Here is a 22084-nt window from a genome sequence, read left to right as displayed (position 1 = left end):
ACTTGAAATTAAAATGTAATGTTTTACCAACCAGCACCTTCACACATCACATTTTAAAGCGTTGGAACATACACTCAGACGCTAACCTTGTGGTTCATCATGATCATAAACCTTGTGGTTCAGCAACATGGAAATGTTGCTTTTCCCCTCCCAAACAGCTGGAGGATCTGGGAGTCGTAGTGCAGAAAAGTACCATTGTCAAGATTTGGTTAGACAGCCCTTGTTATCCTAGATCCACAGTTGTTTAACATAAATTCCCTCATGCTCTGTTGGGATATATATTTTTTTTGAAAGCTACTGTATATACTCGACACTACGTTGATCTCATAAATCAAGGACAGGTTTTGGGGCTAAAATTATGGTTTTTGATATGATCCATGGATAAGATGGGGGTAATGTAACAAAGAATATAAAAGCTGAAGCAAAGAAAAACAATGCCAACAAAATTCCAGCAAGCATAATTGTGCTGGATGGATGAGAGTAGAGCGAGGCTTCCAGGACAGATGATGCTCCTGACTTTTACCAGGGGCTGGTTCCTTTTAAATAAGAGTTGAGGTACAATACTTATGTTGCCCCATGGATAAGTCGACTCAGATTTTTGGGATCAATTTTTTGACTAAAGTTTCTACTTATACATGGGTATATATGGCAGCTAAATCTTGTTAGGCTTAACCCTGCATGATGATTATGATTTGTAACATTAACAGCATTTTATACTACCTGCCAGCTTATTGTTCTGGAAAAGTGGTTTGAAAAGTTAGGAAGCCTTCTGGAGCTAGTTTAGGGGTGGGCTGGAAGGTTATAAGTAAGAAGGTTAGCCCTCTGGAAGGTAAAAATCCAAATACAGGATTAAGCAAAATTTAAATATATATATATTTGGTTTTGCAGTTGCTTTATTTATATTGTTTTGATCACAATATGGTAATAGCAGTTCTTTTTATACATATGAATTCAAACATAAAAGCTATGAGGAGAAAACAGTGCAGATTAATCAAAGCAAAATCCTGAGTGCTATCCATTACCATCACATTCAACAATAAGGCGACAGTAACCTGAAAATACAATAGGGCCATGAAGGGTGTTGTGAAAATCCTGTATGAAAAGCCATTCTTCCAAGTAACTCTGATAAGACAACAAATAAATGCTTGAAGGCATCTGGCAAAACTTTAAGCTCTACTTTAGGATATTTCTGCACAGGACTTTTTTAAGGGATGACAAAACTTATAGTGCAGCTTCCAGCCCACATCCTCACGATCCAAAGGCGGAAATGTAGTGCCTCTCTTATGGGCATGGCAAATGGTCAGTGAAATCAGATACAGTCCATTCCAGCTGCTTTGTCTGTATGACTCACTGTTAACCTAAGTGTTGCTTGCATTACGCCCACACTTCTGTGGCTGACTATTCCCATGGATCTGGTCTGGTGCTAGTAGGTAAAAGCATCTATTTCTTATGCCCCAGAAAGTATGCAAGTTTTCTGTGCACCTGAGTGCATGTTTATTTAAATGTGTTTAGTCACTGCTTGTTAGGGATGACTTCAGATCCATGGGACAAGCTATTAAAAACAAATATAGGAAGCCACACCTTTTAGTCAGTGCTCACTTCTGAGAGATTCACTCATTTCAGTCTACCCTAGTTGTGGCGAAAGAGTTTAAGGCCCATCCAGGTCCAAAGGTGGAAGAACACATAAACTGGGATTGTAACTGGAAGCAGCAGGCTGTAGAAACACAGGTTGGTGGTACTTGTGCAGCCCTGAGGAAAGTTTTCATCTACACTGGCTGAATAAAACAGGCCAGCTAAAGACAACAGTGGGACAAGTACAGTCATTGTAGGCAGTGACAGAAACATTTTCTTAGCCACCTGTGTTTGTCTTTCATAAGAAGAAAATTTTCTAGGTCCTCTCAGGTTCATTTTCTTGCTTCTCTTTGCCAATCATCCTTGCAGCCTGGGGGATCATATTAGGAATGCCGTCAGTGATGGGGTAGGCAATGCCCAACTCTTCGTTAATTAATTCATTGGTGGATTCTTCATACCTAGTAAACATAAATATTGACAGGTTGGATTTGCTGCTGTCTTTTCTTTAAGAATACGATTTAACAAAGTACCGGTAGAAAGAAGTAGGCAAATCAGTATTTCAGTAACACTTAATGTTCTAGTGGCATTTAGATTTCTTGCTCTATGAAAACTTTGTCCTGCCCTTTTTCATTGGTTTACTCTGCTTTACCTTACTTACATCTTTCACTGTGTGGTGCTGAGATTTTCAGGATGCATTCAAGGTTACGCTCCATTACATAGAATTGTAAAGTCTATTGGCCTCACTGTTGCTATGCACACTGTATATGGAATATTCTACAACACACATTTCACTTCCCTGTGAATGTATATCACACATAAATACTAATCTAGGAAAGCTTGCCCTACCATCAGTAATTTTCTCATCAGGGAAAGCCCAACAAAGTTTTGAGAAATCTGTGTTACTGTCTTACAATTCTTATGACAGATATCCCAGGTATACTGTAAGTCTAACATTTTTAGGAATGAGCAGTTGATTAAGATAAATCCAAAAGTGATTGGGCCAATTCAGACTGATTTCTTCCAACTCTGAATCAGCTGATTTGGTTCTGGAGCAGCACAGAACGATTTGAACTGATTCAGATCAATCTAGAGGAGGAAAGAAAAAAAATTAGCTTATGTGTTTCCAATGTGAGTATGTAGGGAAAATGTCAAGATAGTGTGATGCAGAAGGGGAGGAGTGGAACTGGGAGTTTGCTTATGGACAGCTCTGACATACAATCTCCAGCAAGAATCTTTCCAGCATCTTCCAGTGTTAAGGGAAAGAGTGTGTGAGGTCATTGCACTTATATAATCAGTTCACTCCTACATCTTTGTTCATTTGCTAAGTTTAGCTGTTAATAGCAGATAACTGAAAGGTCCGTGGTGATGGGTAATCTGTTGGTATCTGTGTGTGTTTTAGGTAGTGAAACTTACTGTCCCAATTATCTCAAGATGTTGTTAGTTGTCTGATTTGCTTTCTCAGTGTGATTCATTCTTTAAAATCCTCTCTCTAGTTATATCTCTGTGAGGGCATGCAGTTTTCATCTGCCAACAGACACATTATATTAGTTCTCAAAATGCATGTACTAATATTATATGCACCTTTAATTCACACTGTGAAACAAATAAAACCATTATTATATTGCCCATTTGGTTGAACAAGCAAACCACTAAATTCAATGTCCATTAAATCACTTTTCTGATTAAACTTACATCATTTACAGTTTTAACTAATGCCATTAATATTATATCTGATCTTTAAATTATGAGACATCTCTGCAACAAATGCACATAGTACATCTAGGAACAGTGGTGCTTTGCCTCAAAAAATTGCTTTGGTAGTAGAGAGAACAAGCCTACTACACATCCACAGATGGTAATGGGAACCAATGGCATCCCTAGGGTTGCTGTCACCCAGTGCGGTAACTCACTGTGTCACCTCATTAACCTCCTCCCATACCACATTCATACAGAATCCTTAATAATATTTTTGTACTAATTTGTTCATAAATCATAATCCTCATATATCACTGAATGTGTTGGTAATAGTTGTGACATAAACAACTAGCAAAATTAAAATTATACCTTTATATTTCAGTATCATACGCTCAGAATACACGTGTTTACATATACATAGTTTCATGTGGTTAAAGTGAAAATTTGGTAAAATATGATGTTTTCAAAGAAAAATTTAAAAAGTTAAAAATATTTTTAAAACATTAAAAAAAATTTTTAAAATATTTATATTTCTTTTAAAAAGCAGAGGCCTCTCCTTTCTCCTCCCACTGAGCCTCACCCCACTCACACCTTCTCTTCAGCGTTTTAAACAGAGACACAGGTGAATGCCATAGCCTATTTCTGCCAAAATGCAGATGTTTGAGAAGCAACGGTGTCACTCTTCGGTGTCATCTGGTGCGGTCCGCACCCCCTTGTGACACCATTGCTGGGAACCTGTGAGCTTCCACCATCAACAAACCTGCAGATCAGGGGCAGGCAGGAGGCGGCAGCAACAGTATGGCAGCCCCTGAGTTGGAATGCTGGCAATTTAAGTCACTCACAGAGAAAGCAGCGCATGGTCAGGGACTATGCCTGAGGTGGGAGTGAATCCCAGGGTTACTATCCCCTTTTACTGCAGGTGGCAAATGAGCAAGAGTAAATTGCCAAGAGAGCCAGCTTGGTGTAATTTGAGCATTGGACTATGGCTCTGGAGACCAGTGTTCGAATTCTTGCTCAGCCATAGAAACCTACTGGGTCACCTTGAGCCAGTCATGCTCTCTCAGCCTCAAAAGGAGGCAAACCCCTCTGACCAAATCTTGCCAAGAAAACCCTGTGATAGGTTCACATTACGGTTGCCACAAGTCAGATGACTTGAAGGCATACAACAGGAACACAATTGTCAGGGAATTATAGCACGGTCTGCATTAAATCGTCCTAGAAAGCTGGCACTGCGCTGTGGTTTGAGCATTGGACTAGGACACTAGAGAGCAGGGTTCAAATCCTGTCTCAGCCATGAAACCCACTGGGTAACCTTGGGTAAGTCGCAGTCTCTCAGCTTCAGAAGTATCCCCTCTGAAGAAACTTGCCAAGAAAACCCCATGATAGGTTTGCCGTAGGGAAGCCATTAAGTTGGAAAGGACTTGAAGGCACACAAGCCTCCAACACGGCCCAGGATTCTGGGAATTGTAATCCTAACTTTCCAAACTCTGCAGAAAAGATCTATAAAGCAGAGAAGTGGTGTGTGATAGAGAGAGAGAGAGAGAGAGAGAGAGAGAGAGAAGCAGAAAGTTGGAGTTTTTGTTGTTGCCCAAGGTCCCCCAGTGGCTTTCAGGGCCGGGCTGGGATTTGAACCTTGGTCTCCAGAGTCATAACCCAACGCTCAAACCATTGTGCCATGCTGGCTCTTTATGTACCAAGCTCCCCCCCCCCCCCCAAATACACCGAAATATCATCATTATTACACTTTTAAAGCCAGTCGTCGTTGTTATAAGCCTTCATGTCGTTTCAGGCTTAATGGCGACCTAAAGATCGGGCTCTCATGGGGTTTTCTTGGCCAGGTTTGTCCAGAGGAGGTTTGCCACCATTGCCTTCCCCTGAAGAAGGCTGAGAGAGTGTGACTGATTGCCCAGTGGATAATTTCATGGTCAAACTGGGAAATCAAACCCTGGTCTCCAGAATCATAGTATATTAGCTGGAAGGGAACAAAACAGTACTCTCTTCCTTGCTGAGCAGCTAAATCAATCCTTGGTCACAGTGGGTTTTCGATGGATGAACCAGGATTCGAACCCTGGTCTTCCAAAAGGTACAAATAAGAAACATGGAAGCTGTAATTATCTAAAGTATGGTCATGACTTCAAGAGCAAAGAGAGAGCAAAAGGAATAGACAAAGAGGCAGGGAGATGGAGGCAGGCTGAAAGGGGTCTGACCTGAGCGGCTTCTTAGACAAAGGGCAGGCGAGGACCTCCAGGAGGCTGAGGTCGAAGGGCGGGCGAGGCGGCTGGCCTTCCCCGGTGGCTTTCCCCGCGTTCTCCGCTTCGCAAAGGGCCCGGGCGGCCAAGGGAACGCGAAATGGCGGCCGCAGCGGAACGCGAGTGAAGGAGCGCCAGGTTCCCAGAAACAGCGCCGACATGATTCGCGGTTGCACCTCCGTCGCCGTGGCAACCTCCTTCCAAGGTCATTAAGGGAAAGGGCTAGGCTTCGCACGTTCGGTCCGTCGCTGAAAGCGGTCCCCCCGGAAACCGAGACGCTCTGCTTTAGGTTCCTAGCCAGAGCTTCAAGGCTTTTAATGTCTAGATTAGCGTGCTACGATCGCACAGTGCTGCTGCTCCACTTTTACTGCTCTGGGTAACTCCCGTTGCATTCTGGGTTTTGCAGTCCACTGAGGCCTAAGAGCTCTGGCTGAGGATTCTGCATGCCCCCTCTTTAAAACTCCAAATCCCAGAATGCAACAGGGGGCAGCCAGAGCAGTAAAAGTGGAACAGCAGCACTGGTTCTCAGCCTTTGGGCCTCCAGGTGTTTTGGACTTCAGTTCCCAGAAGTCCAAGTCAATATGCTCATTGTTCAGGAATTCTGGGAGTTGAAGTCTCAAAAAATCTAGAGTACCAAAGGTTGAGAACCACTGGTGTAGTGTAATCTACTCAGTGGACTCAGGAAACTCAGAGAGGGCTGGTTTTTGGGGACCACTGTGCAGGATTTTGGACTTCACCTCCCAGAATCCCAGACCATTGGCCAACATGGCTGACTAGGCTTCTGGGAACTGAAGTCAAAAAAACATTTCTTAAAGGGCACGGTTTGGGGGCCACAGTTCTAGAGTAAACCACGTAAACTGAATCCGACTGCAGAAATAATCCAGTTTGACACCACTTTAACTGCAGTGGCTCAAGGCTATGGCATTTTGGGAACTGTAGTTTTGGAGAGCCAGCATGGTGCCGTGCTTTAGTTCCCAAACTTTAGCCCGCTCCAAGTGTTTTCTAATTGAGTTCCCAGAAGGCCTAGCCAACAGCCAGGAATTCTGGGAGCTGAAGTCCAAAACATCTGGAGGACCAAAGTTTGGGAACCACTGGGTAGTGATTTGAATGTTGGACTATGACTCTAGAGACCAGGGTTCGATTCCCAGCTCAGCCATGTAAACCCACTGGGTGATCTTGGCCAAGTCACATACTCTCAGCTTCAGGGAAAGGCAAGGGCAAGCCTCCTCTGAACAAATTTTTGGCAAGAAAACCCCATGATAGGAAGGATCGCCATAAATCAGAAACAACTTGAAGGCACACAACTTGAAGTTTTGTGAGATGTTTAGCCTTGTCTATCAGAGAGCTCTGGTGTCACAACAAACTACAATTCCCAGAATTCCATAGCACTTAAAGTGGTGCCAGACTGGATTGTTTCTGCAATGTGGGTGCAGCCTAAGAAAGGCTTCACCTGCACTGCATATGTAGTGCAGTTTTGACACCGCTTTAACTGCCATTGCTCAATGCTATGGAATCCTGGGATTCCAGCATTAATTTGAATCGAACAGCCCCTTATCCAGAAAAGATATTGACAAAGAGGACTGTCCTTTGGGAGCCCTTCAAATAAAAATGTGTCCTTTAGAGCAATGCTTCTTAAGATATCTGATGTGGTACACCAACAAGAGTTTCTTCTCCAGTGTACCAGGCACTGGCACTATATTTGTACTTCTTGGCATCAACTCTTTCTTTCTGCTATGGACTGGCAGCCAGTTTCTCATGGCATTCATCCACAGATAGCCACTTTGAGTAGCACTGCTCTAGAGAAGTTAACTCTTGTTGATTTCATCTGTCAAACACCATTCCCATTTCAGCTGCACGGCTCTGGCTGAGTCAGTTTCATGTCTGCGAAATAAGAATAATAAACAAATCACACAGCATTATCAGTAGTGCCAAACAAAACAAGGAGTTGTTATTCAAAACTTATCCGTGGGGATAAAATTATCTATATAATGTACCTAAATTGGTATCAACAATCTGACTTTAATTCATCAGGTGTGTTTTGAAGGAGAACCTGGGATTGATGATGGAGGCGTATCTCAGGAATTCTTTACAGTCCTCAGAAGGGAACTGTGTGCTCCAGAAATAAAGATATTTAGGCATTTTGATAACTCACATCTGATTTGGTTTTCCCACCAGGTATGTGTGAATTTTTACTTTTACCAAATCTGGATTACTACATCTGGCCTAGCCTGTATTGCCTTATACTAATAACAACTGATAGCACATACAAAAGGATTCTCTCTGCATGTAAATTATGAGAAACAAAATAGTGGTGCAACTGAGATGAAATTTTAAAGCCAAACTAGGCATGGTGTTGAAAACAAAAAGTATAAATGAGAAAACAGCTTTCTCATTCACCTTCTTAATAGTACAAAATGTCTCTGTTAGAACTTATCTCCATTCTAATGTGGCAGGTTTTTTCTCTCTTCATTTTCTTGTCCCCTAATTGCAGCCTGTGATATTGGGTAGTAGCATGGCAATGCAGAACAATTGTGAATTTAGGACTTTGTAGGGCCAGGAGACAAGTAGTTTCTGTTTTTGTTGGCAACCACACTCCCTTGTTTTTTGTGTGATCTCATTGTCTCATTAGTGGAAGTTTATAGAAGGTCCAGATGAAGTCATCTTCAATTTGCAGTCCTCCCATGTTTCCCCATTCTTTATTCAATCTTATTGTTGCCAGAGAAAGGGGGGGGGGATCATACAAACCCTTTCACAGAAATATCTATATTCCTGTTTGCCAAGCTTTCTGGATTTCAGCAGCCTACTTTATGAAGAAAATCAGACAGTTTGTTGCTAAACTCCTGTGAATTAGAGGTCCTTGCTGATTTTCCATAAATCTCATAAACTCTCTTCTGTTCCTGTGTCAAACTTGTGGAGAGGATCAGAAAGCAGAGAGCTTTATTACAAAGTGCTTGACCAATTACCAGAGCAAGTTGAAATACAAGTTTTTAAAAATGTGTTAGAACGTGTTAGTGCTTTTAATAGAACCGTTTATTATTTACACTTTTATAAAATAAGATTTTAGCTGTATGTACTTTGTTTTAATTTGTTATCGGCTGCCTCAGGTCTCGTGCCAGGAGAAAGGTGGGATATAAATTAATTTTATTTATTTATTTTATGTCCCACTTTTCTCCTTGGGTAGGACCCAAGGCAGATTACAACAAGGCTAAAAAAGATGAAGCTCGAAACCTGATAATAGCAAGTTAAAAGACAAACAAGTTGTCATATTAAAACACCATTAAATTTTAATAAATGTAAAATCATTTTTAAAAAAAGCAATAAAGTTAAAATTACAGCAAAGCCTGCACCCTCTTAAGAAAGACTCCACACAACCAATTAATTGTTAAATGCTTGTTGGAATAAAAATGTTTTGCCTACTGGCAAAAGAAAGGTAAAAATATGGTCAAATTAACCTCCTGTGGAAAGGAATGCCAAAGTCTGGGAACAGCAACTGAGAAGGCTCTGTCTTGTGTAGGATGACCAGATGTCCTCTTTTTCGTGGACATGTCCCACAATTCAACCTTGTGTCCAGGAATAATTCCAAAAAGTCCTCCATTTTTATCATTATAAAGAAGCATGAATTTACATTTATATGAGTGTTTTTAGCTTGTATTTGATAATGTCCTACATTTTCCTTGTATGTCTTACATTTTGTGGTGCCTTGTCCTCCTTTGCGGTGAGGACATTGGTCACCCTGGTTTCATGTCCTTCTCAAATATGCCTGAGACAACATGAAGAACGAGAGAAAGGATCTTAAGACACTGGCAGATTCATAGGGAGATATGATCTTTCACATAATACAGATTTAAGCTGCGTAGGGCTTTATAGTTTATAACCAGCACTTCGAATTGTCCCAGAAATGAATTGGTAACCAGAGAAGTTGTTGGATATTCCCTGTAATCAGCCCCGATCAACACTTTGGTGGTAGCATTTTTGACCAAGGAAAGAGGCAGCGCAGAATGTGTTTCAGTAGTCCAGATGGGATGTAATCAAGGTGTGTGTCACCATAGTCAGCTCTGACTCCTCCAGAAATGGAAGAAGCTGGCCCACTGGTCTTAACTGTGTAAATACACTCCTGGCCACCTCTGAAACCTAGCCTTAAAGGCTTGGAGTAGAGTCTAAGTACACCTAAGCTTTGAACCTGAGGTTTCAGCAGAAGTATAATCACTGTCCAATTCCAGCAGCGATTAAATCTCTGTTTCATGCTTTCAATTGATCGGGGCTATCTCTTCTGTAATCTGGAATAGTTTCAATTTGTAAGTCAATACGTAAATAAATAAAAGAAAATGGACTGGTTTAGAAATACTGTACAGTGCTAAACTTTGCCCAAGGGGGAAAATGTCAGGTGGCTTCCCTTTTAAAAAATTCTGAAATAGTTGTGGGACTTTTAAAAAGCATTGTTCAATGTCTAATTCATTTTCATATTAGGTACCAGCACAGGAAGGCATATATTTTCTAATTGGGAATCTGGTTGGAATGGCACTGTATAATTTGAAGATAGCTCCCTTCCCTTTCCCTCTTGCTCTTTTCAAGAAGATGGCAAATATTCAGCCAACTCTGGAAGATTTAAAGGAGCTGTCTCCTGTTGTAGGAAGGTATGGAATAATTTTATTTCTCATATCTGTGTATGTATAACATTAGAAGGTACTGTTAACATGATAACATGATAGATCACTCTGGATGGCATCCACAGAAGCAGAAGTGGGTTTATATCTACAAAACCTCATGCAAAAAACCCAAAACAAAACCAAAACCCAAATTAGTTAGTTTCAGAAGTGGTGCCATGTTTCTTTTTCTTTCTTCCTCTTTTTTTGAGACCAAAGTGTTCGTAATTTTTTGATCAGAATTGCAAGGATTAGTTGACTTTCATATTTTAAAATATGTTTGTTCACAAGTTGAATGGCAAGTAGCTTTCCTTAATTAGTAATGGATCATAGCAGAAAGCTGCAGTCTTAAACACTCTTATTTGAAAGAAAGTTCTATTGAAATAAATAAGACTTTTTTTCCTGTCCTTGTTTTGTGCCTTCAAGTCCTTTCCGACATATGGCAAACCCAAGGTTAACCTGCTACAGGGTTTGTGTGACAAGATTTATTCAGAGAGGGTGGAGATTATCTGACAGGGGGTGAAACGTTCTTGTCCAGTCCTTTTCCCGCCCTCATAGCGCGATCACAAGAAGATTTTCATACGACATTGTGCTTATCTGGACGTTATCCCATCCGGAAAGCGCAATTGACTGCAATTGTGGGAAAGACTTTCAAATGATGACACGCAGATCCTGTCATTGTCCCATCATTGAAGCAACATTGTTCAGCATTTTGGATTAATGGGAGTTCGTGTTAATGCAAAACTGCTGTGCTCTAAAAGCCTTTCATGAGATCGCAATCAAAGATGAGATAAGGACAGGGGAGTAATCGTGTCCTTATCCCCTCCACATGTGACAATCCCTGGTCTGCTGTTGTTTTTCTTTCATTTGCCCAAGGGTACCCAGTGGCTGAGTGGAGACTTGAACCCTGATCTTCTGGAGTCCTAGTCCAACACTCAAACACTACACCATATTGGCTCAAAAGAATTATAGAAGGAACCAAATGTGAAAATGGAAATGTGGTAATTGGAGCAAAATATGCATGTTAGAAAGCATGTTCCACTGAAACCAGTAAAAACATGGGGTTTTTTTGTGTATGTTCACTTGTCGACTTAGGGCAATCCCATGAATTTCATAGGGTTTTCTTAGGTAAGAAATACTCAGAGGTGATTTTACCAATTTCCTCCTCTGAAATATAGTCTACAGCACCCAGTATTTTTTGGCAGTTTCCCATTCAAGTACTAATCAGGACTGACCCTGCTTATCATCGAAGATCAGTCAGGATTTGTTGCCTTCAGTATATGTTTTAGCCTTGGGATTATTATGTGTTCTACTTTGTACTTTCTTTTCTTGTTAGTAGTCTTCAGGCAATCCTAGATGAGCCATGTGATGATGTCATTGAAAACATGATGTTGGATTTCACGGTAAGAGATATTGATCCCCTTCTAATAGTACCAGGTTTCTCATGTATGACTGTAGGCAAAGAACTTTGCTTTTGTTTCTGAACAAGTTTCCTGTTTATTTTTAAATTATCTGATGTCCCTAATCTAAAACAATTGACAGACCAGTTTTAAAAAAGTAGTACAAATTGTAACAATATAAAATCTAACAATACGAAAACAGAGAAGCAATACTGTTTTGTAAAGCTCAACATTATTTGATAGGAGCAATTGCTATTAAATGTGCTGGCCATTTGAATGGACCTATCCTAGTGCTATAGAGTACAAATGCTCCACTCCTAACCCATATAGACAATGATTTCACTATAAGACTATGTCAGTTGCCAGACAGATTGATGTAGAGATGCTCTTTTATGTGGTTTATATTGCTGCATTCAGTATCCAGCATTTATTTATTTTATTTATTTACTGTATTTATACCCCGACCTTCAGCCCTAAAGGCTCTCAGAGCAGCTTACAGTTTTTATTTTAATTAGACGGTTCCCTGACCTCAGGCTTACAATCGAAAAAGACACAACACAAAAGGAGAAGGGAATGGTGGTGGCGAAGGGGATCAGGTCCAGCAGTTCTTCTCTTCCTCTGAGGCCTGGACCAAGGCAGATGGACTGGAGGGAGGGCTCTTCTCCTTCAGGCCCGATGGCGTTGGGCCTGTCCTTTCACTCTCTCCAGGCCAGAAGATGACTGTTGGCAAACTCAAGAACAAAACATAAATGACCAGATATCACCGTTGGCAAAATTCTCTTCTGTTTTTTTTTTGTGTGTGTGTGTGTGTTGGCATTAATAATGATGTTCCAGTCTCCGTTGATGATATGTCTGATTCTCAGTCTGTTCATGAGCGCATTTTAATGCTTCATGAAGATAGTTGATAGTCCTTATATGGAAGTCTTCCTTTTTTCTTAATTCATCATTTTCATTTTTTTACTCTTTCATACAATGCCTTAAGTTTATGATTTTCCTAAAAGATCCATAACTAAGGAATCTGTTTGGTTTCTTTGATGGATTGGTGGCAGGTGGTTAGTATTGATCATGTTGATCGGTGCTTGAGATACAGATACAGCCGGGTCGCACTGCATTCTAGGGTCCGTGGCAGCTGCACCTTGAAACTTTGGAGTAGTAATCTTACAGGGATTTTTCTGGAAGCTACCATTCCTGGGTTGACATATAAAGGCGGAAAAGCCATCTTTCAATCACCTAGTGGCAGATGCAGTCAGCCATTTGAAATAACAGCAGCATGTCTTATGATCTATAATCATTTTTATTTTTATTTAACCTTTATAACTATTTAGATAGTGGAAGAATATGAAGGATCTAAAATTGAGAACGATCTGAAAGAAAATGGTGCCAACCTTCCTGTCACTAAGTTCAACAGGTATGTTTTATTTTGAATCACATTTAGGGTTGCCATAATGGAGGACCTCGAAACCGGGACAAATGTAGGACAAGGTTTGAAAATGTAGGACTTTTTTTTTTTTTTTTTAATTTCCTGGCTAGGAAATTAAAAAAAAAAAGTCCTAGATTTTTAAACCTTGTCCTCCTCCTCCTCCTCCCGGCCTGGGAGGGAGCCTAGGCCGGCTCCCAGGCCGAGAAGGGCGGGGGGAAGCTTGGCATCGCGGCGATCGCCGCAGTGCCAGGCTTCCTTCTCCTCCTCCCGGCCTGGGAGGAAGCCTAGGCCTGCTCCCAGGCCGGGAAAGAGGCGGAGGCTGCTCCTCATCACGGCGATCGCCGCAAGGGGAAGCGTCCTCCTCCTCCTCCCGGCCTGGGAGGAAGCCTCAGCAGGCTCCCAGGCCGGGAAAGAGGCAGGGGCCGCTCCTCATCGCGGCAATCGCCGAGGTGGGAAGCGGCCTCCTCCTCCTCCCTGGCCTTGCGGAGGCCTTGGAGGACTCCGCGGCCGGAGCTCCGACCGCGGAGCCGCCTCTAAGGCCTCGCTGGGGCCCGGGAGGGAGCGTCTCCGCGGCTGGAGCTCCAACCGCGGAGAGCCTTCCCAGGCCTCAGCAAGGCCTTGGAGCCGCCGTGGGGCCTGAGGTGGCCGCGGTGGGCGGGGCTGTCCCGGTTTGGGCGCCAAACCGGACCGGGACCGGGTTGGCCCCTCCCAAACTGGGATTGTCCCGCCCCCCGGTGGGATATGGCAACCCTAATCACATTTGCTCTTGAGGTAAATTATGTGTTGTGAAGAAAACATAGCATTTCCAATTTTGTGATACAAGATATCTACTGGTGGCAAGCACTGGTAGATAGAAGGGAGAATAGCTTAGATCTTCTCCATTTACTGAATCCTTTCATGCCCAAATGCTACTTCTAGTCATTTTAAGAACCTTCCTCCTCCAGATTCCCAAATCAGTATTAATCCTAGCTGTTAAGGGTGGGAAGGTTTTCGGGTAGAATGGTTAAGCCTAGGACTAATTGTGGAAATCATTGTTCATCTAAATTTTACTGAAGGTCAAGAGAGTGGCTTGTGGAAAGCTGCACATTCATTGGAAAGGCAACCACCAAAGCAGAGGCTTCCAGTTCCTGCTGTCTTTTAGGCACAGTCTTACATTTTAAAAAGTTATTTTGGGAGCTTTAACTCCTAGAGTCCCCCAGGTAATATGGCCATTGTGGCAGAATCCCTGGGAGTTGTAGTCCCCCAAAGAAACTTTTTCAAGCTTCCATCTCAAATTATTTAAGAGTATGCTCTAATAAAACACAGTAAGGCTTAGTATAGACAAGTGTGGATTTGGATGGAGAACTGCTCCCTCCACGTAGCATATAGGGCCAAAGAGTTGGACATAATTACCTCCTCATCTTCTGCAATCTTACTAGCAATACTCCTTTGAAAGCAAAAACTTCAAACCATTCTACAGCTGTTTTACGAGCTATGGATTAATTATGTTTTTTAAAAGTGTTTTTGTCCTGGTGTGTACATTTCTTTTGGTGTTTCACAGAAAAATAGTCTACAAATATGATAAATAATTAAATTAATTGATCAATCTATTTACAGAAAAGAATATGTTGATGCTTATGTGCGTTACATATTCACCGATTCAGTTGAGAAGCAGTTTGAGGATTTTATGCGTGGATTTGAAAGAGGCTGCCCAACTAAAATGTGGAAAATCTTTCTTCCTGTTGAACTCCAAGTTGTTCTGCTGGGACATGAAGCATACGATTGGGAACAACTGGAAAAGGTAGAATGTGCTTTGGATCTATCACTGAGGGAAATGTGCTATAAACCTAGATTGTGTTATCTAGTGCATTTTCATTGCAGTTGCTACTGCTTTGCATTTTAACATATTAGTCCGTGTTATATTGTGTGTTACACAATCTAGTATATGTATGTAGAAGGTTATCTCTATAATTTGCTTTTGTATTTATGGGAGATGTTTCAGCCTGTTAAAATGTTTATTACATTCATGTTCATCCAAATGCTAGTATAAAGGACTGGCAAAGAGATTAGTCTGTATTGAAATCAACAGAAAACAAGAAAGTGAGGGTTGCCAGGTATGCATAGGGCTATACAGCTGGAGTTAAAACAGTGGGCTTGAATCTAATGCTAGACATAGAGAAGTGTCTGCACTTTCTTCTCCTCTCCCCTGCAACCCTCTGTTATGATGCAAACAGACCCATGGGAATTTATCATTTTCTGGAGCAGGTTTTACTTCACATAAACAGTTGCAGAAAATGGGGGGGGGGGATGTTTTGCTTTTGCTTACAGAATTTTGTTGCAATTTTGCACATTCTTGCTTGGAAGGAAGACCCACTGGGGTCTATAAAATTCTCCCAAGTGACAAGTGTGTCAGATTGCATTGGGAAAAGGATCAATGTTACATACACATAGTTCTAAATAATTCATGTAGTCCCTCTGGACAGAAATATTTTTATGAACGCCAAACTAGCATTTACATGGTCCCAATATCCAAATCCCAGCACACTCTGCAACACTATCCAGAACAGCTGCTCAGAGTGGTAATTGTTATCTTGAGCTGATCTTCAGTAGCAGAAGGACCCAAGCTGCAGGTTTGCAAAACACTAATTTAAACTGACATCTGCTATAGGTTTCTATGACATCAGAAGCAGAGGATGAGAGTACCTTCTGACCTACACTGACAGATTAGTACATCTTGGAGTTATATCTCTTTTTTGGTTATAACTCCCAGAATTTCCTAGCCGGTATCTCCTGGGAAATCTGGGAGTTTCAGAGCTTGGAAATATTACTTTTTTGGATTATTTATTAATGTTAGTCAGTCTCCCCATCTCTTAGACAGATTGGGGCAATGGCACACAGATAATATCCTTCTCCAGCATCCGTCAGTTCTAATGCTCAAAATGTCTTGTATCTTCCTGATAATTATATGTTACTTCCAACAGGCAACTAGAATTGGTTTGGACAAACTGATAATTCTAGCCACATGTTTTTATCCATGAGTAAAATGCAGAATGGCCTCAGAATAAATTTACAAAAAAATAAGGATAATATTGGGCAATGTGTCTAAGGCCTGTTACAGACAGGCCAAAATAAAGCTGCTTCGAGTCACTTTGGAGGTATGGTATTTCAATGATACATGCGTCCTAAGAGTCTGGAAGCTGCACCAAAGCTGCACTCCAGTCCTTAGGACTGGAGTGTGGCTTTGGTGCGGCTTTTGGACTCTTAGGACGCATGCATCATTGAAATACCATACCTCCAAAGTGACTCGAAGCAGCTTTATTTTGGCCTGTCTGTAACAGGCCTTAGTTTATATATAAAGAGATACTGAAGGACTAACAGTGCCATTTTTTGAAAATTCTGTATTACAGAATACAAAGTACACTGGTTATGAAAAGACAGAACAAACAATCAAGGATTTTTGGGCTGTGTTTCATGATCTTCCTGAAGAGAGCAAGAAGGATTTTCTCGGTAATAGACATTTTAAATGTTGTTGTTATGTACCTTCAAGTCAACTCTAATTTATGATGACCTTATCATTGGGTTTTCTTGGGAAGATTATTTAGAGGAAGTTTGCCATTGCCTTCATCTAAGGCTGAGAGAATGTGACTTGCCCAAGGTCTCCCAGTGGGTTTCCATTTGGATCCTGGTCTTCCAGAGTCCTAGTCCAATGCTCAGTCCACTATACCCCACTGGCTCTCTGTTTTAAAAGACAAAAGCCTAAATCCAATTGCAAGAATAAAGAGGAGTTGACCCATCAATTCAGTATTTAATGCAAATACAGTACAGTTCATTTAATAGGTCTATTTTAATTGGGAACAGTGATTGAATTTAGACCAAAACCTAGTACTATTCTATTCATTTTAAGAGATTGTTCTATGCTACAGATCTTTGCATCCACAGATTCTGCATCCATGGATTCAGTGAACCATGGGTTGCAAATATTCACACACACACACACACACACACAATCCCAAAAGCGTTTTGCCGTTTTATATAAGAGACACCATTTTACTACATCACTGTATATAATGGGACTTGAGCATCTAAAGATTTTGGTACCCACAGGAGGTCCAGGAACCAAATCCCAGCAGTACTGAGGGCCCACTTTACTATTAAAGCTTGGAAAAGTTATGTTGATGGACTACATCTTGCAGAAGCACCCAGTCAGCCTTGCTGTTGGTCATGCTGAGGGATTCGGAGAGTCACAGTTTTAATGTAGTACCCTTTTCAAGTTCTGGTTATTAATTACTCTGCCTTGGATTCATGGAGAGGGCAAGCAGAGCGGTTATCCTATTTTATTTTCCCAAAGGTGAAATGTGAGTGTTGAGATCCAGAGTGAGTGATTTGCTCATGAACAATCAGTAAATGTCAATAATTTGAATCAATATATCCTCAGCCTAAATACGATTAATACTCTAATTGGGACTAGTAATGTGAATTAGGTAACTCAGTGCTTAGCTAAATTCCATTAATTCAATGGATCTGTTCTAGTTGGAATTAATGGTTAGTTATGGGCTCCTGTCTGCCACATTTACAGTAGCCCAGCTGTTGAGAGTTTTGTCATTAGTACCGTGATATTGTTTTTAGAAGAGGAAGAATACACACTAAAAAAGCAGGGTTGTTATTTTATTTTGGGGTTGTTGTTTTTTTTTACATAATTTATTATTTATCTCCTGACTTCTGTTGGTCTCCCTTCAAATTACTGATCAGGTGCCTGATCCTTCTTGTGTGCCTCCAGGTATGATTACTTCAACATTTTGTTTGGCTTTGTGCACAGGGGAAGTAGGGCCGGTTTCAGATTCCCAGTGCATAATTATTACGTATTTACAAAAACACTTCTCCTGTTTAAAATTTACAGTGTTTTTGGCATAGAGATGCTGGGGCTCATCTGCCAGCCCAAGCAGAAATTGGACACTCACTGGCAGTGTGCTTACTCTTTTCCTACTAATATGCATTCTGGTTGTGCTAAACATCTAAAATTATCTCTTCAGCTTTCCTCACAGGAACCGATCGCATCCCAGCTGAAGGGATGGAAAAATTCACATTCACAATTACCGATGCAAAAAAAGCAGATCCAGATCGGTGGTATCCTGAATCCAGCACTTGCTTTCGAATCTTGATCCTGCCAAGATACAGCAACAGAGACATTCTCAAGAAAATGTTCCTTGGTGCTCTAGAGAACTTCGAAAAATTTGGTCTCTCCTGAAATCTGGATGTCTCTTTGAATGGGCTTTCTGCCTGAAATTACCATAATTTCCTATCTGTTTTAATGATAGACAAAGTGGAATTGGTGACCCACATCAGGAGCGTCACTAGGGGACTGCAGACTACACCAGGTGACACCCTAAGGAGGGGGGTGACACCACTGCTCCCCAGACACCTGCCTTTTGGCAGAAATGGGCTGTGATGTTTGCCTGTGTCCCCTTAAGATGCTAGAGATGGTGTGAGTGGGGCAAGGCTCATTGGGAGGGGAAAGGAGAGACTGCAGGGTTTGTTTGTTTTTAAATTAAATTTAAAATTTAAGCTGCATGTAACTACATTTATGCTGTTTGTATGATATTGTAATTTAAAGTTATAATTTTAATTTTAGTTGTTGTTAAAGTCATAACTATTGCCATTACATTCAGTGTGAGAAGGGGATTGTGGTTTATGAGTACAGTCAGTCCTTGGTATCCACAGTTTTTTTTTTAATCCATGGATTCAAGCATCCATGGCTTGAAATTATTTTTAAAATATATAAATTCCTAAAAGCAAATCTTGATTTTGCCATTTTGTAAAAGGGACACCATTTTATTATGCTGTTGTATTTAATGGGACTTGAGCATCCATGGATTTTGATATTCATGGTGGAAACCTAGAACCAAATGCCAGTGGATACCAAGGGCTCACTGTACAAAAAAATATTCCTAAGGATTCTGTATGTTGTGATATGTGGGTGATGCCAACCCTAGTGACACCACTGACCCACACATGGTCCACCAAGACCCTTTTGGTTGCCCAAACCCCCAATGTTTTCCAATGCCAGATTTTTTTCTGGCTAAATAAAATGGATTTTGCTGTTCTTGGAGTGGTAGTTTTGTGTTTTGACAGGTTTGAGGCAGGGGCTTGCTAATCCCCGAAATAAACAAAATGAAAATAGGGAGTGACCAACTGGCTATCATATTCTGGACATATGAGATTACATGACTCTTTAGAAAATATTATAATACTGGGAAAAGTGGAAGGTGGCAGGAAAAGACGAAGAATACATTATAGTGGATTGAGGCAACAGCCCTGAGCTTGTAAGACCTTACATTTATTGGGTTTCTGTAAGAGAAAGCTGACTTGATGACAAATACTAATAACATAATCAATTAGATACTTTCAGTTTCATGTTCTTTTATTTCTTTTTGTTTTAATTTTGTACCATTTTCAATTCTGGTATGGACTGTGGCAGACGCTGGATGTGAAAATGTGTATTCCAGTTCTTCCAGAGTTTACTCATTCCTGATTTAACTGCTTTATTCAACCAGAACATATGTTGCTGCAAGAGAGACTACATTTTTCCTTTCTACAATCAGTATGGTGTAGCAGTCAGAGAGTATTTCACTATGTATGGGGACAGTTGGGTTCAAATCTCCACAAAGCCATGCTGTTTGCTAGATAACCTTGAGCTTGTGTCTCTCAGCCTGGCTTACTTCACAGGGTTGTTGTGAAGAGGCAAAATGAGCTTTGTGCATTGTCCTGAGATTAATTTTTTAGGAGTAAATAAATACTGTATTTTCATACAAACCTTTTTCACATAAATCTTGTCTTTATTTGGGAAAAGGAAACAAAGTGATACAAAATAACATTATTATTATTATATAAATGTTGCTGTTTCTTAGAAGATTACTTACAGACTCAAACTTTACTCTGCTTGGGCTCAACTTAGATATGGTAAATGGAGATCAGGGTTCAGTTCCCTGCTTGGTCATGGAAATTCACTGGGTGTCCTTGGTAAGTCACACACACTCAACTCCAGAAAACCCCATAGTAGGGCCACCATAAGTTAGTCACAGAACAAGTACTGATTTCCTGCTCTTCCCCCATCTGGAATAAGACTCTGGAGACCAGGGTTGGAATCCCAGTTCAGCTGTGTAAACTCACTGGGTGACCTTGGTCAATTTACATTCTCTCGGCCTCAGAGGATGGCATAAAGTAAATCCCCCAAAGAAACTTGTCAAGAAAACCCCATCATAGGGTCGCTTTAGGGTCACCATAAGTTGGAAATAGGCACACAACAACAGCAGCAAGGCCTACATAAAGTTGCATCTCCATCTGCTTTGATTTGGCGGGGATACTCCTGATTAATCCTCTGTTGTCCCACCTTTTCAGCTGCTTTTTCAGTGTCCCAGTTTCTCTCCTACCAGTTTTACTCTTTGTGGCCAGCTTACTTCAGCTGCAGCAAACTGAATTCAAAGTGCAAATTGCTTTTGCACTCCTTTGACTCAGCAGAGGGGAGACGGGAGGAGGGGGCAGAACCTTTCCCTTCCCAGTCAGCTTAAACAAAAGCAAACTGCTGCAGTCTCTCCTAGTTTGCATGCTGTTCCTCATTAATGACTTTCCCCATCTTGACCACACTGATGCCAGTGAATGGCCACATTCACATATATCCACATGTGTCCTGACTCCTGGTTTGCATCTGTGAAATGTGGGAGGATATGTTGTTGATAATTTCAGATGAAGTAGATCCACTGAATCAAGTGCTGAATGGTAAACCATTCCTTGTGTAAATCCCATTGATTACATTGATTCTAGTAGGAAATAACAATTGGATGTCGGCCTTAGAATGCAATCCTGCATTCTCTGGAAAGGATTATCATAGCCATTGGAATGATAGGAAATGTAATCTGGCACAGTTGAGGAACACCAGATTAAAGGTCATAAGTAGATTGCGGAATCAAAAATAAAGTTCTATGAGTATGTAGAGAGTATGTAGCACCTTTGATACTAACTGAAAGAAAGAAGTTGGCAGCATAAGTTTTCATAGACTTAATTCTACTTGGTCCACCAAATGCATCTGAGGAAGTAGACTTAAGTCTATAAAAGCTCATGCTGCCAACTTCTTTAGTTTCAACATTGCTACAAGATCTCTGTACATACTGATTCTACAGACTAACACAGCTGTGTCTTTAAAGTTTTATATGAGGTCACTGAATGAGCAGTAAATACTAAAGCCATGCCTTTATGAACTCATTGGCTTGGGTCTCCTTCATTCACTGGTGTCAATATGAAACACAGGCCTCTGTGGGGCTGGTGGCTTGGTCTATTTGGGGAGAACATCTCTCTCAGAAGGTCCCATGTCATCCTGAGCAGGGACAATGCACAATAACGATGAAACGATTAATCATCTTGTGTTCCAATACAGGACAGAACAGGTTTAACAACCGAACAAAGGGAAACTGTATTTAATAGGTGAGTTCCACCTTCTCTAATGTTCTTATTATTCCTAAAAAAATATTAGTACTTGTCCAAGGAAAAAGAGGGTACAGCCTAATGGAGAAATACAATCTCAGGAACATCACCACAGACGTCATTTAGGGGTAGCAAAATAAGAACTGCCATGGCTCAGTATTATAGAATTCTAGGATTTGTAGGTTTTGGAGGTGTTTAGTCTTGTTTGTCAGACAGCTCTGGTGCCACAACAAAATACAAATCCCAGGATTCCATAGCACTGATCCATGACAGTTAAAGTGGTGTCAAACTATATTATTGCTGCAGCGCAGATGCAGCCAGAGAAAAAGAATTATTGGCTCGTCCACTGAGTTTTATGGCTCAGCAGGGTCTGGAATGCGGATTTTTCCTCCTAGTCCAAAACTAATTAAAACACTACTTTTAAATTTTATTTATTTATTTATACATACATACATACATACATACATACATACCATGACTCCTATACTGGATATTAGCTGTAGTTTTGGATATGTTTAAAGACATTATTCTTTGTACACACACCATGCACACATAGTACTTATTGAGATATTCTTCAGATACTCCCTTTTGCTTGCTTTGTCTCTAGATATAGTTTTATTTTTTTATTTTTTTAAATTTTATTAAACAAAT

General features: G+C 40.9%; 3 protein-coding genes across 3 annotated transcripts in view; 1 reads left to right on the top strand and 2 right to left on the bottom strand.

Annotated features, from left to right (window-relative positions):
• Window positions 1-19762, top strand: part of LOC149313149 (E3 ISG15--protein ligase HERC5-like) — a 41513-nt gene extending 21751 nt beyond the window's left edge. The window contains exons 18-24 of the mRNA XM_089526137.1: window positions 7548-7691; window positions 9984-10150; window positions 11496-11562; window positions 12885-12967; window positions 14576-14759; window positions 16366-16465; window positions 17989-19762. Of these exons, the coding sequence (XP_089382263.1) occupies window positions 7548-7691; window positions 9984-10150; window positions 11496-11562; window positions 12885-12967; window positions 14576-14759; window positions 16366-16465; window positions 17989-18203 (960 nt within the window). The 3' untranslated portion in view covers window positions 18204-19762. The remainder of the gene's footprint in view (window positions 1-7547; window positions 7692-9983; window positions 10151-11495; window positions 11563-12884; window positions 12968-14575; window positions 14760-16365; window positions 16466-17988) is intronic.
• Window positions 876-1908, bottom strand: PIGY (phosphatidylinositol glycan anchor biosynthesis class Y). Its single transcript, XM_089526139.1, has one exon. The coding sequence runs from the start codon at window positions 1906-1908 to the stop codon at window positions 1630-1632; it is 279 nt and encodes a 92-aa protein (XP_089382265.1). The 3' UTR covers window positions 876-1629.
• Window positions 1889-5698, bottom strand: PYURF (PIGY upstream open reading frame). The gene is made up of 2 exons (XM_089526138.1): window positions 5475-5698; window positions 1889-2030 (listed from the first exon to the last, which is right to left on the bottom strand). The coding sequence occupies exons 1-2, from the start codon at window positions 5675-5677 to the stop codon at window positions 1889-1891; spliced, it is 345 nt and encodes a 114-aa protein (XP_089382264.1). The 5' UTR covers window positions 5678-5698.
• Window positions 19763-22084: the final 2322 nt, after the last annotated feature.

This window comes from Sceloporus occidentalis, unplaced genomic scaffold (genome assembly GCF_023333645.1).
Source record: "Sceloporus occidentalis isolate IW3139 unplaced genomic scaffold, rSceOcc1.0.p SCAF_5, whole genome shotgun sequence".
In the NCBI taxonomy this organism is placed as follows: Eukaryota; Metazoa; Chordata; class Lepidosauria; order Squamata; family Phrynosomatidae; genus Sceloporus; species Sceloporus occidentalis.
The sequence above is the reverse complement of the archived record's forward strand: the minus strand, read 5'-3'. Positions and strand labels throughout refer to the sequence as shown.